The 19,637-nt window shown below is 37.1% G+C and overlaps 1 protein-coding gene across 1 annotated transcript in view; it reads left to right on the top strand.

Annotated features, from left to right (window-relative positions):
* The window catches only part of Cpne3 (copine 3), a 55,919-nt gene extending 48,155 nt beyond the window's left edge, over nucleotides 1–7,764 (top strand). Inside the window, exons 14-16 of the mRNA XM_005328633.5 lie at nucleotides 988–1,121; nucleotides 2,344–2,580; nucleotides 4,686–7,764. Of these exons, the coding sequence (XP_005328690.1) occupies nucleotides 988–1,121; nucleotides 2,344–2,580; nucleotides 4,686–4,796 (482 nt within the window). The 3' untranslated portion in view covers nucleotides 4,797–7,764. The remainder of the gene's footprint in view (nucleotides 1–987; nucleotides 1,122–2,343; nucleotides 2,581–4,685) is intronic.
* The last annotated feature ends 11,873 nt before the right edge of the window (nucleotides 7,765–19,637 follow it).

Below are 19,637 nucleotides of genomic sequence, written 5' to 3'. Positions count from 1 at the left end.
GCTGAAGGAATAGCTCTTTGCTGGGTTATACTGCTCCTGTGGAAGAGGGAAAGAGCAACAGAGCTAGAGAAATCATCCAGTAGTTTTTAAGGCATGCTTAGATGTGGTTGTCATGTCCATTGACATGCGTTGGTCAAAGCTAGTCAAATGTTGTCCATCTTTCTGTTATAATAACACTCCAGGTCCAGGGCAGTGTCTTATAAGCAAATTCATTACTGTTTCTACCGCAAAATCTAATAGATAACCTGGAGGTAAATATTTGTAACTAATATAGTCTATTATTACCGTGCCTAATCTTTAAGTTGTTGAATAAACTTTTGTATCATTTAATTAACTAGAATTAATATTAGTTTATAACCATAAGATATTTTTATAGAACCTTTGGCCTTATATACAAATATTTTTTCATCTTATCAGTATTTTTTCTTATGCTTATCATCAGTTGTATGATGTAACACTTTTTTCATGGTTCTCTTTCCATCAGAGTGCCATTCGTGGTCACCTCAATATTAAGCACAAATGTAATAGTCCTGTACAATAATGAATAATTTGACTGACATGAGAATACATGACTTCTACTGAGGGAGAGCTGTGTTTGTAGGTTTTTGCAGTAGAGCATAGCCATGGAGTTTTGTCATATAGTTTAGAGGAAGCCAGGCATGCTGGTTTATGTCTGTAATTCCAATGACTTGGGAGGATGAGGCGGGAGGATTGCGAGTTTGAGGCCAGCCTCAGCAACTTAGCTTTGCCACAAAACAAACAAACAAACAAACAGCTCAGAGGTAAAGTGTTATTAATTTTAATCCCCAATTCCATGTATGTGTCTGTGTGAGTGTGTGTGTCGGGGCGGGGGGTGGTGCTTAGAGGAGCACCCGAATGGAATATTTGGCTTCTTGAAGTAACATATGTTGATATAGGATTATATTAGTGTTATAAATCAACACTTTCTGCTTAAAGATTTTTAATACTCCTTTTTTTGGGATCTAGGAATCCAAGGCATCATAGAGGCTTATCGGACCTGTCTTCCTCAGATAAAACTCTATGGACCAACTAATTTTTCTCCAATCATAAATCATGTGGCTAGGTTTGCAGCTGCAGCCACACAACAGAAGACAGCTTCTGTAAGTGTTTTTGTGTTCAGGAAATGGGAAAATTGTGGATTAGTAGTTGCTCCTGTTGCAGTACTTCTGCTTATTTGGCCTGTCATAATACAAAGTCAAGAGGAAGAGGTAATGATATAGTCATTGTTGGTTTGTGAGTAATATCTGTTGTTAAATTAGAAATAATTAAAAGGAAACAACAAAATGATACATTCACAAGTTTGTTTTTTTCCCCTCTGTCTTTTGAGTGCATTTTTGAGTTTCTACCCTCCCCTGCAAAAAAGCTATTGTCTACCTCTTTGAGGTGGACTTCACAAAATAAGGCTTGGGGAGACTGACATCAATTGCTGTTGCAAATTTCTTTTTTTTTTTTTCTTTTTTGTGGTGCTAAGATTAAATCCAGGGCCTTGTGCATGCAAGGCAAGCACTCTACCAACTGAACTATATTTCTAGCACCACAAATTTCTTACAGTACTACAGAGGTTTGAATTAGCTGACCATTGCTGATTGTACCTGGGATCCCAATCTCTCTTAGCTTCAGTATTCTCAGAAGTGAGGTGTGGGAAGTTGCCTCCAACAGTTGCTCAAAAGGAGGAATAAGAAAATTCATATAATGTGTGTAGTGCTGGGTCACAGGAAACAGTACCTGTTAACTACTACTAGAAATCTTATTCCATTCTAGACTAGAGTGGTCCAAAAGATGGAGTCATACCTTTAAGGACCATTTTGCTAATCTCTGAAAAGTTTTATTCAGAAATGACAAAATTGAAAGAAAGATTTACTGCTTTAAACGATGTCCATTTTTAAAAGGTGTATTTTAGTTGGGTAAATAATTCTATTACTTCCATATGTATTTCATCTTTTGAGAATGGAGTCTCTACTTGCTTCCTTGATCCATACTTGGACGTAGTTAATGTTTCAGTTAAATAAAGATGTTTATTCCTATGCATAGTGGAAGGTTAATCTTTGGACATTTAGATGCCTAGCATCTGTTTATTTTGCCAACCCAATTTTGTAGTGTGTTGCACTTTTCATGAACCTACAGTATTTATAAAAGTCAATTTCCTTGTCATCAGAGAATCCTAGAATATTTTGTGCAGATGGTATTCTGGGTAGAGATGGGAGAAGAAAATGAGCAAGAGAGAGACCAAATGACTCTTCAGGCTAGAAATATCATTAATCCTTGCTTTTATTGTTTGGGACCTTGACCTTATCAGTGGATATACTTCCCTTTTTTTGGCAGCAATATTTTGTGCTCTTGATTATTACTGATGGTGTCATCACAGACCTTGATGAAACCAGGCAAGCTATAGTTAATGCTGCCAAGCTGCCTATGTCCATCATCATCGTTGGAGTCGGAGGAGCTGACTTCAGTGCCATGGAGTTTCTGGATGGTGATGGGGGACCTCTTCGCTCCCCATCTGGTGAGATGGCCATCAGAGATATTGTCCAGTTTGTGCCTTTCAGACAGTTCCAGAACGTGAGTACCTTTCCTCTCTGTTAAAACCCTAAGGTATTTGAACACAGATTCTGTCTCCAATCAAGCGCTTGACTACTGGTGCAGTATTCAAGGATGTATAAATGCCTTTTCATATGAGAGCTCTGATTGGATATGACATGGTTGTATTTTATGTTCTCCTTGTAGTTTATATGATAGATTATTAAAATGGTATTATTATGAATAGTGTAAGGTTTATTTTGTCTTTACCTTTGTAACAACAGAAAAAAATTCTATCCAAGTATATGCTGAACTTACCAGATTGGAAGTTGGTTTGATGAAAATCATTTAGAGAACTGATTTACCCAGTTTGCTCCAGTGGTAACATCATATGGCACTATAATACAGAATCACAGCCAGGATGCTAATGTTGATACAGTCAAGATGCATCACTACAAAGATCCCACATGTTATCCTTTTATAGCCACATCCACTTCCCTTCTACCTTTGACCCCTCATTAACCTATTGAAATTTCTCATCTGTTCTTCATTTATGTAATTTTGTCATTTGAAGAATGTTACATAAATGGAATTGTACAGAATGTAACATTTTTGGACTTGTCTTTTTCCACTTAGAATAATTTTTCTGTCAGTCACTCAGGTTGTTGCATTATTGCATGTATCCCACCCCCCGACCCTCAATGTAGTTATATTATCTATTTTTTTTTAAAAAAAAAACAATGTTTGTGTTAAAGGATCTTATCCACCTGTGCTTAAACACTTTCCATTTTCCCCCATTGTATCAGTTGTAATAAAGCCTTATTAGTTGTTCTCATAACAACTAAATATACTGGCATATTTTACAAATGATCTATAAGCCCTAGTAACATTATAAAGTGATTTTTAAAAGATAGTCCTGGGTATTGGCTGTCATTTTGAAAAGAATATATAGAAATCTGATTTATAATGATGTGTGAAATTTAATCTGATATGTGAAATTATAGAAATCACATAAAGTATGATTATAAATAGATTGTGAATATTACTCTTTTTAAATAACCTTCATAGAAGGCTATCAGACTCAGTAATCACACTGAAAGCTATTTTGAAAGTCTATTTACATGTATTCTTTTTATTGCTGAGTAGAAATCTAGGATGCAGATGTACCACATATTGTTTAACCATTCACCCATTGGAGGGTATCTGGATTGTTTCCAGTTTTTGTCTATTACATATAAAGCTACTATAAATATTCATGCATTTGTTTTGATCATAAGTTTTTATTCCTCTGGGATAAAACCTGGGTATACAGTTGCTGGGTCCTATGGTAGTTGAATATTGAATTTTAAAGCAATTTTTAAATTTTTCCAGAGTGGCTATACCATTTTATATTTCTACTAATAATGGGAGAGGAGAAAAGTGGTCATGTTAAGAATTTTTATGGTGTACAGGAGAGCATCTAAAACCAGTGAAATCTGAATAAGTTCTGTGAATTGTACCAATATCAGTTTCCTGGTTTAGACTTATAGTCAGATAAATGTTATCTTTGGACAAAACTGGGTAAAGCATACATGGGACCACTCTTTATTTTTGTAGCTTCCTATGTATCTATTATTATTTTAAAATAATAATAGACTCATAGGAAGTAAAATAATTTAATACCAAGTTAAAAGTTAAAGAAAAGCAAACAACAACAACAACAACAAAAATCATCAAATTTTAAAAGGCTGGCACCAAAAAAGTCCTGAACATGTATTAGCAGGGATAATAACAGCAATTATAAGTAACATTGGTTAGTTAGCTTATGCCGTATTTTGTGGACTGTTCCTAAGAAAAAATACAAGCCTAGGAACTGGGAATTCCAGCTTTTTACTGGATGATAAAATGTCTCTTGTCTTTTATCAAAAACTAGTAAAGCTGGGCATGGTGGTGCACACACCTGTAATCCCAGCAATTTAGGAGGTTGAGGAAAGAGCCTCAGCAATTTAGCAAGACTCTGTCTCGAAATTAAAAAATAAAAGGGAAAGGGGTTGGGATGTGTAGCTCAGTGGTAAAGTGTTTCTGGGTTCAATATTCAGTACCCCCCCCCCAAAAAAAACAGTAAATCTTTGGTTACTAATAGTTACTTTGGTTTTATTTTTCTCAAGGCTCCAAAAGAAGCACTTGCCCAGTGTGTTTTGGCGGAGGTTCCCCAGCAGGTGGTGGGCTACTTCAACACATACAAGCTCCTTCCTCCCAAGAATCCAGCCGTGAAATAAAAGGAGCTACGACCACTTAAGCAGAATTCTTATGCTAAAAGGAACAATGCCATTTCTTACACACAATCATGTATCTGCTACTTTATGTACTTTTACCCCAGCATTCATGATGTAAACCTAGTTCTATTTGAATTATATCTGTTTAAAGAGTAGTTTTTATATTTTTTGAGGGAGACAGTGCCAAGTCCATGTTTGCCCAATCAATTCAGTGATTGCTAGTGATTTACAATAATTGCAGTTAGGCCTATTTGGGTTAGAACCTAGTGTGGGGAAAGCTGATTTTTTGTTGTTTACTTTTATATAATAAAATTGCCATTTATAAATGTTTGTCAGTAGAAAGAGTGAAAAATTGTTGGGATGATGTGATTTTTCAGGTGGCTGTACTTTGTTCACAGTAAATGTTTTACAGGTCAATGTCTATAACTATTGATTGAGAAAGCTTCTTAAATTAGACAATATTGAATTTGTTTCTGTAGATCTCTATTCAGTCTTTTTCCACGGGGCAAAAACTACCTTTATAGTGCACCAGATTTGTGCTACAGTTTAGGCACTGCACAATTTACAAAACAGCATGTACTCTCATAGGACTTCATGAAAAGGAAAAGTACATACTCAATTTTTAAAATATACAATCAACAAGAAGAACCTCTTATGAGTAAGCTATTTTTATTTGCCTTTCTAGATTTTTTTCATTGTGGAATACTGTAAATGTGCTCAGATTTGGCCTTTCTTTTCATTGATTGAATATGATGCTCAGGACTCCATAGATGCATAGTTACAGGTTGTCCCATATCTACATTGTTAGATTATTTTAATCTGAGATTTGCTAAATAGGTTAGTATTGCTTTGTCCAGAAAAGGTATGAGGACCAAACATATAAGGTAAAAATTCAGAATTCCATTTGTTTCTGATGAAAGATTTTACTTATTAAAGAAAAAAAGAAAATGAAATTTTTTACTTTCCTTGCTAAGGTCACATACATTGATTTATACAGATTTATTTAGGCATTTTCTCCTTTTGTTAAGTAGCATTTTTATTTGATTTTTAAAGTCATGATAGCAGTTATCTATTATTGAAATCACATTTTAATAATGTATTATTTCCTAAATCCAAAATATATCCCATTAAGTATAATAGCAGATATAACTTTAAGAAAATAAAAGAAAAAAATCCCTTTCCACTACTGCATTAGGATAGAGTGGATTTAATGCGCTTTTTTTGGTTTGTTTGTTTTAAAGAATAATTTAGTTTCCTGGTGATTGCCCTTCAGAACATATTACTAGGTAAGCATTACATTTTCAGAAACAAATTCAGTAACATTTGATGGAGGACTTATGTGCCAAGCATTGTGCATAGCTCTATGTTGGCCAATTAGTAATTTATCATTTATAATTGTGTGTTTACCATTAAGTGGATGTACACAGCAACATATAGACCTGCCTCTCAGTGTCATTGAAAACCCGCACCACAGCTCACGGCCCTTATTCTCTTCAATATCTAAAGAAGGTGAGCTGTCAGCTGTGAACAGCTTTGGCTTCTCAGAAACAGCTCACTGCCAAGGTCTGGCTCAGAAGGGAGCTACTTGTTGTCATGGTTGCTTAGCCAGGTGAGCAGTCACCGCTCTTCCCTTGGCTATCTGGGCCCCGGGTATATGCTGATAACTTGAAGGTACCTATCTAGTAGGCTTCCACTCCGTGGGACAGTTCAATAGTCAATAAGTGATTTCAGCATTGTCAATAGAGGAGAAAGAACTGATCATTCTTTCTTGTTTTGGAGCCTTTGTTGTCTCAGAGGTCCTAATTTCAGTTAGGAAACAGCATAGATATGCTTGTGTGCTTGGAAACAGCATAAATATGTTGCTATGGTTTTTAGATTTTTCTTTTTATATATAGGAAGTCTTTTAAATATTGACTTATACAGTTTCTCAATGTGTGGGTGAACAGGTAGGAGAGGAGCCTCTCTGAGTGCCCTGGGCCTGCTCCTCATGCTCCTTCCTTAACCACATCCTCAGCAGCCCTGGAGTTATCTGCACAGGCCACTTGGAAACCTCTGGTCACAAGCAGCCATTATTTTCATGGGACAAGTGGAAGGCACCACTGTCAGGTTGATTTGGTCTTCATAATTTTTTTATTCTGGTTCCACTAGAATTGTTCCCTTTAGAAAATATTTTTCTTTATTGATTTCTTGATCCGTTTAATTATAGATGTGTTATTCATAAGGGCTATGATTTCAGCAAATAAAGGTAATTGGTACCTTTCTTCAGTTTGAAATAAAAGTATTTACAGTTTCTGAATTATCATGGTATAAAATCCTTACCATTTGAACATTCACATGCTGTTTGGATATTGTTTTATATTAAAATAGTCCTTTTCCCTGTTGTGCCACCATTCATTCAGATACCCTCCATTCTTTAAATGTATTTAAAGAAAAAAAATAACCAAATGGACTTCCACATCTCATGTAAATAGATATATTACAAATGTATATTAAAGTGACAGTTCCTGGGAATACATACTATTTCTCATGCACTTAGCAAGAAAGTAGTATACCCACTAACCTAGTCACCTCACCTTGTGATTAGAATGGAAATTGTAAGAACATTAAAAATTTAAAGTCTGATCAGGGATTTACAACTGTTCACTCTGGGTAGTGCTTAGGCAACCTTTCCAAAGTTATTTCAGGACCCCATTGCTGCTTATGCTGTATTTTTTTTTCAATCTTTTGTCTGTTTCATTTTGTAAATTTCCTAGATAGCCATCTTCAATCAGTCTCATCTAGTTTGTACTTTATCATGGAAATGTCATAGAAGGTAGCCAGAAGTTTGTTGGAAATTGGGAGAGACTATTTTGCATTTATATGGATGTCCTATGTGATACTGTGTATATAACTTACTAATATATGAATTGATGTTAAATATATCTTCTATATGAATTCCCTTTGGATAAAGTTACTTCTTGATGTGGCCCAATAGTGTCTTGTTTTTATTTTTATTCTTTCTCTACATATTATCAAAAAAATAGAAAAGCTAGAAATAAAGTATCTTAATCCATCTTCTGCTGCTATAACAAAATACCACAGGCTGGGTCAGTAATAAATAATAGAGGTGGGAAGCTCAAGAGCCTAACACCTACATCTGGCAAGGATCTCTGTGGGACATGGTGGAAGGGCAAGTGAGCACATGTGAGACAGAGGTTTTTTGTTGTTGACATTGTTGTTTTAAATCAGGAAACCACATCCACATTAACTAATTCACTTCTGCAATTGCAGCATTAATCCATCCATGAGGGAAGAGTCCTCATGACCTAAGTTTCTCTCTGTCAGTAGTGTTACACTGGCAATTAAATTTCAAAAGATTTTTGGAGGGAACATTCAAACCATTGAATAAAATGGATATGGTATTTTTTTTGGTGGCCTGTATATCATAGTTTACTAAATTAAACATTTTGGGGGATGTCATTATTTATGACATTTATTTGTTTAAAAGTATCAAATGGGTTCAATATACTTTTCTAGGTACTATAAAGGAAAGTTTCATAGCTCATTGCTAGGATAACCTGACATATATAATACATTTTATTATTTATGTTAAGCAGGATGGCATGTTCACATAACTTTTTAAAATTTTAAAAATTATTTCTCTTATTTTGCAAAATTTAAAATTACTCCTTGGGGCTGGGGTTGTGGCTCAGCGGTAGAGCGCTCACCTAGTGTGTGCGAGGCCCTGGGTTTGATCCTCAGCACCACATAAAAATAGATAAATAAAATAAAGCTATTAAAAAATAAAAATAAAATTACTCCTTATTTTGCAAAATTTAAAATTACTTAAATGAGACAAGGCTTTGCAAATGCAGTGGGATTCCATGAAGCAATCACAGTTACTGCCTTCCTAGAAATTATAGTCTGAGTAATTATTAAAGTAGTTAGACATGAGGCCAGTGTGTGAGAAGCATGTAGTAGGGAGGACTCAAACCCATCTGGGAGGCAAGGAGCTTTGCCACAAAGCTAAGGCCTGAAAGTTAGTTGGTAAAAGAGTTAAAAGCACTTATGAAGGGATCAGGTCTACAGCATGAATATTCTAGAAATGGAAAGAAATTTGAGTTTGCTGAAATGTAAAGTGTGAGGGGGCCCAAGTGTGGTGGCACATGCTTGTAATTCCAGCAGTTTGGGAGGCTGGGGCAGGAAGATCACATGTTCAAAGCCAGGCTCAGCAAAAGCAAGGCACTAAGTAACTCAGTGAGACCCTGTCTCCAAATAAAATACAAAAATAGGGCTGGGGATGTGGCTCAGTGGTCAAGTGCCCCTGAGTTTAATCCTGGTATACCCCCCAAAATAAATAAAATGTGAAGAGGAAAGTGGTGAAAGAAGAATGGAGAGAAAGGGTGGAGTGGTTTACATCCTGGGGACCCTCTGTGTCAGGTAAGGGTGTTCAGACTTACACTAAGAGTGATAGGATACTACTGAATAGATTTCAGCAAAGGAATGATGTGATCATATTGGTATTATTAAAAAAAAAAAAGGGAAGACCTTACATTTTAGGGCAGACAAGGAGACTCACAAACCCACAGAGTGTTGCCAAACCTGGGTTTGGCCACCAGGCTTTGCCCTGGTGAAGCCCAGATAGGGAAGTAAGAGATTGTCACCTTCTGGGGCAGACAGAACTCTTTGGTCACATCCTGGATAAGGATCTGATTCTTGATGTGTTTCCAAATTCTTTGCTTTTGATTTTCCTGCCACAAACCTGCCTCCATATCAAATAATCTGTTAGACCCATGTCTCATCAATTCCTTAATGATTCAGAGGCACTTGGTAATATAGATCTCTAGGATTATCAACCTTTGCTTATGGTAAATTCATTGCCCTTATCATTTGTTACCAACTATCACTACATATGGTCAAATTCCCCAGAAAAATCAAAAGAGATTGCACATTTTGGCTTGGCTATTGAGTCTTTACTCCAAAAAGAAATGATCAGCGAAAAAGCATCATTATAAGCAGAATTTTCACTTCTTACAGCTTGGGAAAGGAGAGCTTCCCCCCCCACCTTTTTTTTTTTTTTTTTTGTTCTTATTATCAGCAGACTCACAAAGCACCAGGTTTTGTAGCACCACCTGGGCTTCCAGAACTAGACTCAAAAATTTCCAGAGTTAGGGAGCTCTAGGGAATTCTTAGGGAGAAGACTAAGGAGGAAATAATTTGTCTTTTTCAACCAACTCTTCCATTCTGTAAGATGTGTTCATTTGTTTCTTGCACAGATATTTACTGAGGTGCTTACTACTGGCAACGAATAGGGAAATTCAAAAAAAGTAAGGAATTCTTGCTAGCATCAAAGCTTACAATCTAATGTGGAAAAGGAGAAAGTATATGATAGATAAAATAAAGCAGGAATGAGCAAATTGAGGGAGCCCTCAGGGTTGAAATAAGACTGTCTCTTCTCATGCTTTCAGGTATCCATGCTGCTTATGGAAGAATACTCTTTCCTCCCCTGCCTCCCTCCAGCATTTTTTTGGTCTCCACTTCTGTACTGTTCACCAGGACTCTCCCTCCAGTCCTCATAAGAAGCCTGCATCATTAGCTTCCTCACTGTAACCTGCAGATAGCTTCTCTGTACAATCCATAGTCTGACTCCACTATCTCATTTCTCTGTAATGCCCAAAACCCTTCCACTGTACCTTCAGGAATTGAGTCATTCCTTAGTAAATTTCTTTATATCAATGCTTTTCATGAACAATCCCTTCTCCTTATTCTAACTAAAGCCCAGTTCTCTTGAAAAACATTACTTCTTTTGCACCCTGTTAAGTGGAGGTTGTTTTCTGCTTTGAGATAACTCTCTCCTCCTTTTTTAGCGCTCCAATTTTGAACCTTAATCATTGGATTCAATTCTTCTGTATCTATCCTTATGATAATCTTGCTCTTTACCTCAGCTCACACTTCAAAAGTTACACTCTAGGCCTTATTAACTAACTAGAATTTCATTCTCAAGTAGAGTATTCCACTTACCAATAACAACGTGCTTTCTCTTTCCCTTTGGTACCACAACTCTTAACTAGAGTTAACCATTGGTGCCTTTGATTCATTAACCCTACCAACTTTTCTGTTCAAATGGCCCTGATTCTTTTCTAAACTTCTTTCTTATAGCCATTGCCTAGGCCATTCTGCTCCAACCACATGGGCTTTCTTGCTCTTCATTTGAATATGCCTGGCTCACTTGGCTCTAGGCCCTTGCACTTGCTGTTATCCCTTTCTAAACCCCACCCCCTGCTACTCACTTGGAAACTTTGCTCCCTCTCTTCCTGCAGTTCTTCATTCAACCACCACCTAATGAAGCCTTTGCTCATCACCTTATTCAAATTGTGCCTCTTTCCCAGTGCTTTCAATCCCTTTTTGTTTGTTTGTTTGTTTAAATTTTACTTATTTCCCTCCTTCACCCACTTAATGTGATTCCAAGAAATAAGGAATTTTGTCTCTTAGTTCAGTGTTTTATCCCCAGAACTGAGAAGAGACCTTGGCATTTAGTAGGTACTCCTTAAATAGATGACTAAACTATGAATGAATGAAGTGTGTGTTGGTGCATAAATATACAAGTTGACTTACACAAGAAAATGTTGAAACTTAGAGTGAGGAGATTTTCTATTCAATGCAAGGAACGTTCAAGCAGTGAGAGGGTTTGGGAGAGCTTCATGAATATTTTGGCATTTCCTCTGGGATTTGAAGGTTTGGGAGGATGTCATAATATAGAGGAAAGCACCAGAGGCTTTCAAACAAAAATCAGTATTGTCATTTACAGAAGTCCTTTTCTTTCATAACTGAAACTTTCCTCATTTTTACAAATATGATATGTAAATTCAAACTATATTAGTATTTCACATATTCCTAATTTAGTGAAATCTGTGGTTAGTCCCTTTCTGAAGGTCAAACTAAATCTGATTCTTTCACAGTCCTTACCTGGCAAACTTGATCATCATTTGACCTAATGAAATCTTAAGAAGTGTACTTGTTTGAAAAAATCCTTCTTCTGGTAAGTGCTGCTTTTATTGTTAGTTCTCCATTCTCATGTTTGAAAAGCCATGTGGTGTCTTTAGACCTTGGATTCTACTATACTCTTGTGTAACACTGGACAAAGGATCTTGTTTTATCAAATGAGGACTTGGAATGGGAATTTATGAATTCCCTTTCAAGTCTACAATCCTGGTGTAAAGAGAGCTTGATTTATTTGAAAATAGATGCAAGAAACAGCATCATGAGCCTGGTTAATAACCCTTCTCATGCGCTATCTGCTGAATGCTGTATCACTTAGAATTCCCAGCAGAGAATGTTCTCATAAATTTGTAGCAGGATCATGTGTGTAGTGGGCAAACATCTAGAGGTACAAAGGAACAGTAAGAGGGATTGTCACTTTTCAGGTATGTCTCCCTTTCCTTATCCAAGGGAGTTATTCTCTAAAAATGTCAGGTTGTATTGCTTAATCATGCACATTTATTTGACCTTTGTACTATCTAGTCACAAAAGTTATAGTAGGAAAAATACAGCCAGTCATAAAAACTCAAAGAGGAAAACATCAAATTTTACTACAGTGTTATGGATAAGGTACTTAAAAAATGAATTTCAAATATTTTGGATCTGATAAGACATAAAAAATTCCAGAAAAGCATAGTGATTAATATCTTCTAAAGATTTAAAAAGTTCCTCATAGGGAGGTAAAAGAATTATTGCAAGTATAGAATAGGCTCAAATTATAGAATGCACAGACTCTTCTCTGTACATTGGCATTTGGTGTAGCAATTTTTCATCTAATACTTAACTAGAAGGAAACTGTCTGTTATATATTATTTCAAATGTTACAAAAATGGCCACCGTCTTTCTGCTCTGTCTAGATCTGCTCCTTTTTGTGGTGTGATTTTACAGTCCTCCCATTATGAATGATATTTTACTTATCTATTCCTTGAATCCAGGCTTGTCTTGTGACTTACTTTGACTAACAGAATGTGGTAAAAGTAGCCAAGTGTGATGGTGCAAACCTATAATCCCAGCAACTCCATTTGGGAGGCTGAGGAAGGAAGATATCAAGTTCAAGGCTAGTATGAGAAAATTAGCAAGACCCTATCTTAAAATAAAATAGAAAGGACTGGAGGTGTGCCTCAGTGGTAGAGGGCTCCTGGGTTTAATCCACAGTACTGAAAAAAAGGATGTGGTAAAAGTAATGATAGACCAATTCTGAGCTTAGACCTCCAAAGTCTTACCTCTGTTTTGCTTGTCTCTTGGAATCATGTGCAAACTTCAAGCTCAGAAGAACCTTTTGGAGAATGAGAGCCCATGTAGATTAGAAACAGGCTATCTCCTCTGAGCTTGTCCTGGTCCAGTCAACCAGCAGCTGTCTAGTGAGCATAAATTAGCTGAGAAAGGACTGGAAGAATCACCAGTTGATTTCAGCCCAATTTGGCAGCACTGAGAATCATGAGTTAATAAGTGGTTGCTATTTTAAGCCATTAGGTTTTAGTTCAAAAAAAACCAAAAAAACAAAACCAAAAAACAATGAAATCTAACAAATCAGAGTGGGCTTCTTCTTTATAGTGTAGGGGATTGAACCCAGAGCCTCACACTAGGCAAGTGCTTTACTCTGTACTATATTTTCAGTCCTGAGTGAAGCATGTTTTAAGACTAGAAAACAGCTTTTATGTTGTGCTTTGAGGGCCACAGATGAAAGTAATATGAGATAATGAATTCTGAGCAACTAACACTTGGATATGACATCAGTGAGTCAGAAGAAATTGCTTTTTGAAATAAACATTTGTGTCCACAGGAAAAAAATTGAATTCTATAAAGAGACCATTTTTGCTTCTTTATGTTATGTTTAAAGTATAGACCCTCTGTTGAGTGACTCTTTGCTTTCTTCTTTCTCTGCAGATTTTATCAGGATACATCCCCCCCACCTTTTTTTTTTTTTTTTTGTACCAGGGATTGAACTCAGGGGCACTTGGCCACTGAGGCTCATCCCCAGCTGTATTTTGTATTTTATTTAGAGACAGGGTCTCACTGAGTTGCTTAGTGTCTTGCTTTTGCTGGGGCTGGCTTTGAACTTAAAATCCTCCTGTTTCGGCCTCCTGAACAGTGGGGATTATAGGTGTGTGACACAGTGCCCAGCAAGGATACATCTCTTTAAAAAAAAATTGCATAACTTTTTTCATCCAGTGTTGGGGATCAAACCCAGGGCTTCAGGAAGCCCATTATTTTGGCTCTACCACTTAAGGAATATAATCCTTCTTACCAGCCCATTCTGCACTCTTTCTGGTGATTGGTTACTGAGATCATATCTGGGTAGTAGTGAGAAAGAAATTTCCTTTATCTATGCATCATCAACTAGCCAGTTAGTTAAGAGACTACCTACTCATTGGCTGTTCAAATGATTAATGAGTCATTAGGGAGTCCAGAAAAAAAAAAAAGAGATATGTGGATTAGCAGTAGGAGAGGAAGAAAGAAAAAGGGGTAGGGAAAAGCTAGACCTTCATATCTAGGGACTCCTGGATGTCTGAATGACTCCTAACCAAGATAGGGTGGTAGGACTTCTGATTGATATTTGAAGTGCTAAACTCTGGTGATTCCAGATTCAGTTTCTGCATTGAAGATTTTCTAGTGGCCTAATTGGTTAATCTGCCTGTGTCATTATGTGGCTAAAGAAAGATAAGATCTTCACACTGGGAATCTGAAATCTAAATTTCTTGCACAGATTGTGGTAGTTCAGTTCCAATACAGAAAAGGTAAATATTTGTATGAGTTACAATGTGGGGACATGGTGTATGAGATACCTCCATTGCTTGCTCAGGCTTTCTTTCTCTTGCTACGTGGTATCCATGGCTTTTAAAATAAAAGCCCTGTGTGAGTATAAGCATGCTTTGTGAAGGGTGACCAGACCTTTCTAATATGCTCACCTGGAAAACTTTGCACTCATAGTGACTGAGGGTATGGTAATAATTACTGTGTCTCATTTTCCTCATCTGGAAAATGGTGAATATAAAAAAAGAAATGATTTCACATGGGGGCTATTTATGAAGGTTAAATGATTTAACAGAGGTACAGTACTTAAAACAGTTTTGGCACATAGTACTTGCTTGTGTTAGCTTTCCACCACTATAACAAATACCCAAGATAATCAACTTATAAAGACAAAAGGTTTATTTTGGCTCACCATTTTGGATATTTTAGCCCATCATCAGTTGACCCTGTTGGGGTTGCAGCAAGGCAGCACATTATAGTGGGAGCTCATGTGGAGCAAAACTGCTCACTCCATGTCTGAGAAGTAAGGGAGAGAGCAAAGAAAAGGCCAGGATTTGGCAGACTTCCTTGAAGGCACAAAATCAATGACTTAAAGACCTCCTACTGGGCTTTTCTTCTTAAAGTCTGCACTATATCCTTATAGCCTCACTCTGGAGACCGTGCCTTTAACACATTTGCCCTTGGGGGACACTTAGGATCCTACTATAGCAACACTAGCTATTATTATTGTGAACCTATCTGAAAACTTAGCATGGGAAATTTACATTAACCTCAATTTTTAAATGTATTTGTATGATAATAATCGCTTCCTGTCCTTTTGCTTATTAATAAAGATATTTAAAAATAGTTGAATCTTAAGTTTGTGTTAATGGGTTACCCTGTGGTGGGGCATGTACAATTGAAAAGTGATTTATTGTTTGTCTACAATTAAACATTTAAATTTTTAATGGAGCTGACTCATTCTAATTATTAGGTGTTCAGAGATTATTCGCTAACATGTAAATAGTAGAATAACTGTTTTGTTGTCTTACAGATGTTTGGCTTAAGCTAATGCTAAATTTGGTTTGTATTTTCTGAAAAACACACTGTTTAGGCAAAAAAAAAAAATGGGTGGGGAGAAGTGGTCCTACAAGGAAAGATATCAATGCAAATTGAGGTCAGATCTGAAAACAGGGAAATATCAGGAATCTAGATAGCTGGTAGTAGATAGCATGCCCTTGGGAAGACTGGGAATGAGTCTGGGAGCTCTTCTGCACCAGCATTTGGAAGGTATTGTCAATAGCTGTGAGACTTGAAATGGAGTATAGAATATTGAAAGATAAAGTATGTCACATGCATATGCATGTAAAAAATGTCACAAAGAAACCTATATTTTGTACCATTAATATGCTCTAATAACTGTAATTTTAAGAAGAAAATTAAAAGGAGAAAAAAGAAAGAAGTCTTGCCATCTTGAGGTATCTTGATGAGGAAGAATTGAGAACCCCTGGAAATTTATAAACCCTCAGCAGAGGAGAGTGAAGAGGCTTTATGCTTTACAATGCCAGATTTTTTTTTATTAGTTGTTCAAAACATTACAAAGTTCTTGACATATCATATTACATACATTTGATTCAAGCAGATTATGAACTCCCATTTTTACCCTATATGCATATTGCAGATTCACATCGGTTACACATCCACTTTTTTACTTACTGCCATCCTAGTGTATGTGGTATTCTTCTGCCTTTCCTAACCTCTACTATCCCCCCTCCCCTCCCCTTCCCTCCCCTCCTATCCCCTCCCTTCCTGTCTTCTCTCCCTACCCCATCTACTATAATTCATTTCTCTCTCTTGTTTTTTTCCCCCTTTCTCCTCATTTCCTCTTATATGTAATTTTGTGTAACAATGAGGGTCTCCTTCCTTTACCATGCAATTTCCCTTCTCTCTCTCTTTCCCTCCCACCTCTCATCCCTGTTTAGTGGTGATCTTCTCATGTTCTTCCTCTCTATTCTGTTCTTAGTTGCTCTCCTTATATCAAAGAAGACATTTGGCATTTTTTTTTTTTTTAGGGATTGGCTAGCTTCACTTAGCATAATCTGCTCTAGTGCCATCCATTTCCCTGCAAATGCCATGATTTTGTCATTTTTTAGTGCAGAGTAATACTCCATTGTGTATAAATGCCACATTTTTTTATCCATTCATCTATTGAAGGGCATCTAGGTTGGTTCCACAGTCTAGCTATTGTGAATTGTGCTGCTATGAACATTGTTGTAGCTGTGTCCCTATAGCACGCTCTTTTAAGGTCTTTAGGGAATAGTCCAAGAAGGGGAATAGCTGGGTCAAATGGTGGTTCCATTCCCAGCTTTCCAAGGAATCTCCATACTGCTTTCCAAATTGGCCACACCAATTTGCAGTCCCACCAGCAATGTACAAGTGTACCCTTTTCCCCACATCCTCAACAGCACTTGTTGTTGTTTGACTTCATAATGGCTGCCAATCTCACTGGAGTGAGATGGTATCTTAGGGTGGTTTTGATTTGCATTTCTCTGACTGCTAGAGATGGTGAACATTTTTTCATGTACTTGTTGATTGATTGTATGTCCTCCTCTGAGAAGTGTCTATTCAGGTCCTTGGCCCATTTGTTGATTGGGTTATTTGTTATCTTATTGTTTAATTTTTTGAGTTCTTTGTATACTCTGGATATTAGGGTTCTATCTGAAGTGTGAGGAGTAAAAATTTGTTCCCATGATGTAGGCTCCCTATTTACCTCTCTTATTGTTTCTCTTGCTGAGAAAAAACTTTTTAGTTTAAGTAAGTCCCATTTGTTGATTCTAGTTATTAACTCTTGTGCTATGGGTGTCCTATTAAAAAATTTGGAGCCCGACCCCACAGTCTGTAGATGGGACCCAACTTTTTCTTCTATCAGACGCAGAGTCTCTGATTTGATATCAAGCTCCTTGATCCATTTAGAGTTAACTTTTGTGCATGGCGAGAGAAAGGGATTCAGTTTCATTTTGTTGCATATGGATTTCCAGTTTTCCCAGCACCATTTGTTGAAGATGCTATCCTTCCTCCATTGCATGCTTTTAGCCCCTTTATCAAATATAAGATAGTTGTAATTTTGTGGATTAGTCTCTGTGTCCTCTATTCTGTACCATTGGTCTACCCACCTGTTTTGGTACCAGTACCATGCTGTTTTTGTTACTATTGCTCTGTAGTATAATTTGAAATCTGGTATCACTATACCGCCTGATTCACACTTCCTGCTTAGAGTTGCTTTTGCTATTCTGGGTCTTTTATTTTTTCATATGAATTTCATGATTGCTTTATCTATTTCTACAAGAAATGTCATTGGGATTTTGATTGGCATTGCATTGAACCTTTAGAGAACTTTTGGTAATATCATCTTTTTGATGATGTTAGTTCTGCCTAAGCATGAACAGGGTATATTTTCCATCTTCTAAGATCTTCTTCTATTTCTCTCTTTAGGGTTCTGTAGTTTTCATTGTATAAATCTTTCACCTCTTTTGTTAGGTTGAATCCCAAGTATTTTATTTTTTTTTGAGGATATTGTGAATGGAGTGGTTGTCCTCATTTCCATTTCAGAAGTTTTGTCACTGATATACAGGAATGCCTTTGATTTATGCGTGTTGATTTTATATCCTGCCACTTTGCTGAATTCATTTATTAATTATAGTAGTTTCTTTGTAGACTCTTTTGGGTCTTCTAGGTATAGAATTGTGTCATCTGCAAATAGTGATAATTTAAGTTCTTCTTTTCCTATTTTTATGCCTTTAATTTCTTTCATCTGTCTAATTGCTCTGGCCAGTGTTTCGAGAACTATGTTGAACAGAAGTGGTGATAGAGGACATCCCTGTCTTGTTCTAGATTTTAGAGGGAATGCCTTCAATTTTTCTCCATTCAGAATGATGCTGGCCTGAGGCTTAGCATAGATAGCTTTTACAATGTTGAGGTAAGTTCCTTTCAGCCCCAAGAATGCCAGATTATTTTAGCAAAAATCCAGTGCTGAGAGCCACAGGCAGTCGGAATGGCCCCTGGCATTTTGCCAGAAATAATGGTTGAGAGGCGAGCCGTTAAGATGATGATATTAAGTTAAGCTGTCTATAATTGCTGTGACTGGATGATGCTGGATTGAAACAGGCTGTGTATTCAATTGTATGTTAGACCTTTACTGTCCACCTCGGGCACCGGCTACTTTGGAGTTCCCGTTGAATTCTCTCGGGGTTCCGAGAGTGAGTGCGCTGGCAGCCCAGTGGTGTTCCGGGAGAGTTGGGGGGGAGTTCCGGTTGGTGTGGGGTGCTGGAGAGGAGCTGCATGGGTGGCGTTCGTGTGAGTTCAGAAATAAAGTTTGTTCCTGCTTGAGTGGCTCGAGATTTGTGCCCAGCCAGACTGCGGCAGTCCAGCAGTCAGACTGAGGCCTGGCAGAGTGATAAAGGTAGACTTGAAGAGGTTGAGGCACTGGACAGAGGGAATCCACATTGAACTGGAAGATTTCTAATTTATGTAACTACTTTTTCTTGAGCATATACTGTTGTTCTATCCTGGAAGAACAAACAGGACAAAGAGCCCACTTTTAAACATATATCGTGTGTGTGTTCGAGATTTACTTTTTTTTTTTTAGAGAGAGAGAGAGAGAGAGAGAGAGAGAGAGAGAGAGAGAGAGAGAGAGAAGTTTTTTTTTTTAATATTTATTTTTTAGTTCTCGGCAGACACACCATCTTTGTTGGTATGTGGTTCTGAGGATCGAACCCGGGCCACACGCATGCCAGGCGAGCGCACTACCGCTTGAGCCACATCTCCAGCCCCCGAGATTTACTTTTTAAAAAATATTTTTATTTTAGTTGTAGTTAGACACAATACCTCTATCTTATTTTTATGTGGTGCTGAGGATGGAACCCACCACCTCACCGTACTAGGCAAGTACTCTACTGCTGAGCCACAACCAACCCCAGCCCCAGCATTGAAGTTCATAAACAAGTATTTCAGTTGACACATTAATTATACGTATTTATGGGATGTGTTTTATAATTTGATACAGGTATTAAAAGTATAATGATTAAATCAGAATAA

This window comes from Ictidomys tridecemlineatus, chromosome 7 (assembly GCF_052094955.1).
Source record: "Ictidomys tridecemlineatus isolate mIctTri1 chromosome 7, mIctTri1.hap1, whole genome shotgun sequence".
Lineage (NCBI taxonomy): Eukaryota > Metazoa > Chordata > Mammalia > Rodentia > Sciuridae > Ictidomys > Ictidomys tridecemlineatus.
Note: the sequence above shows the minus strand (reverse complement) of the source record. Positions and strands in the feature narration are given on the sequence as shown.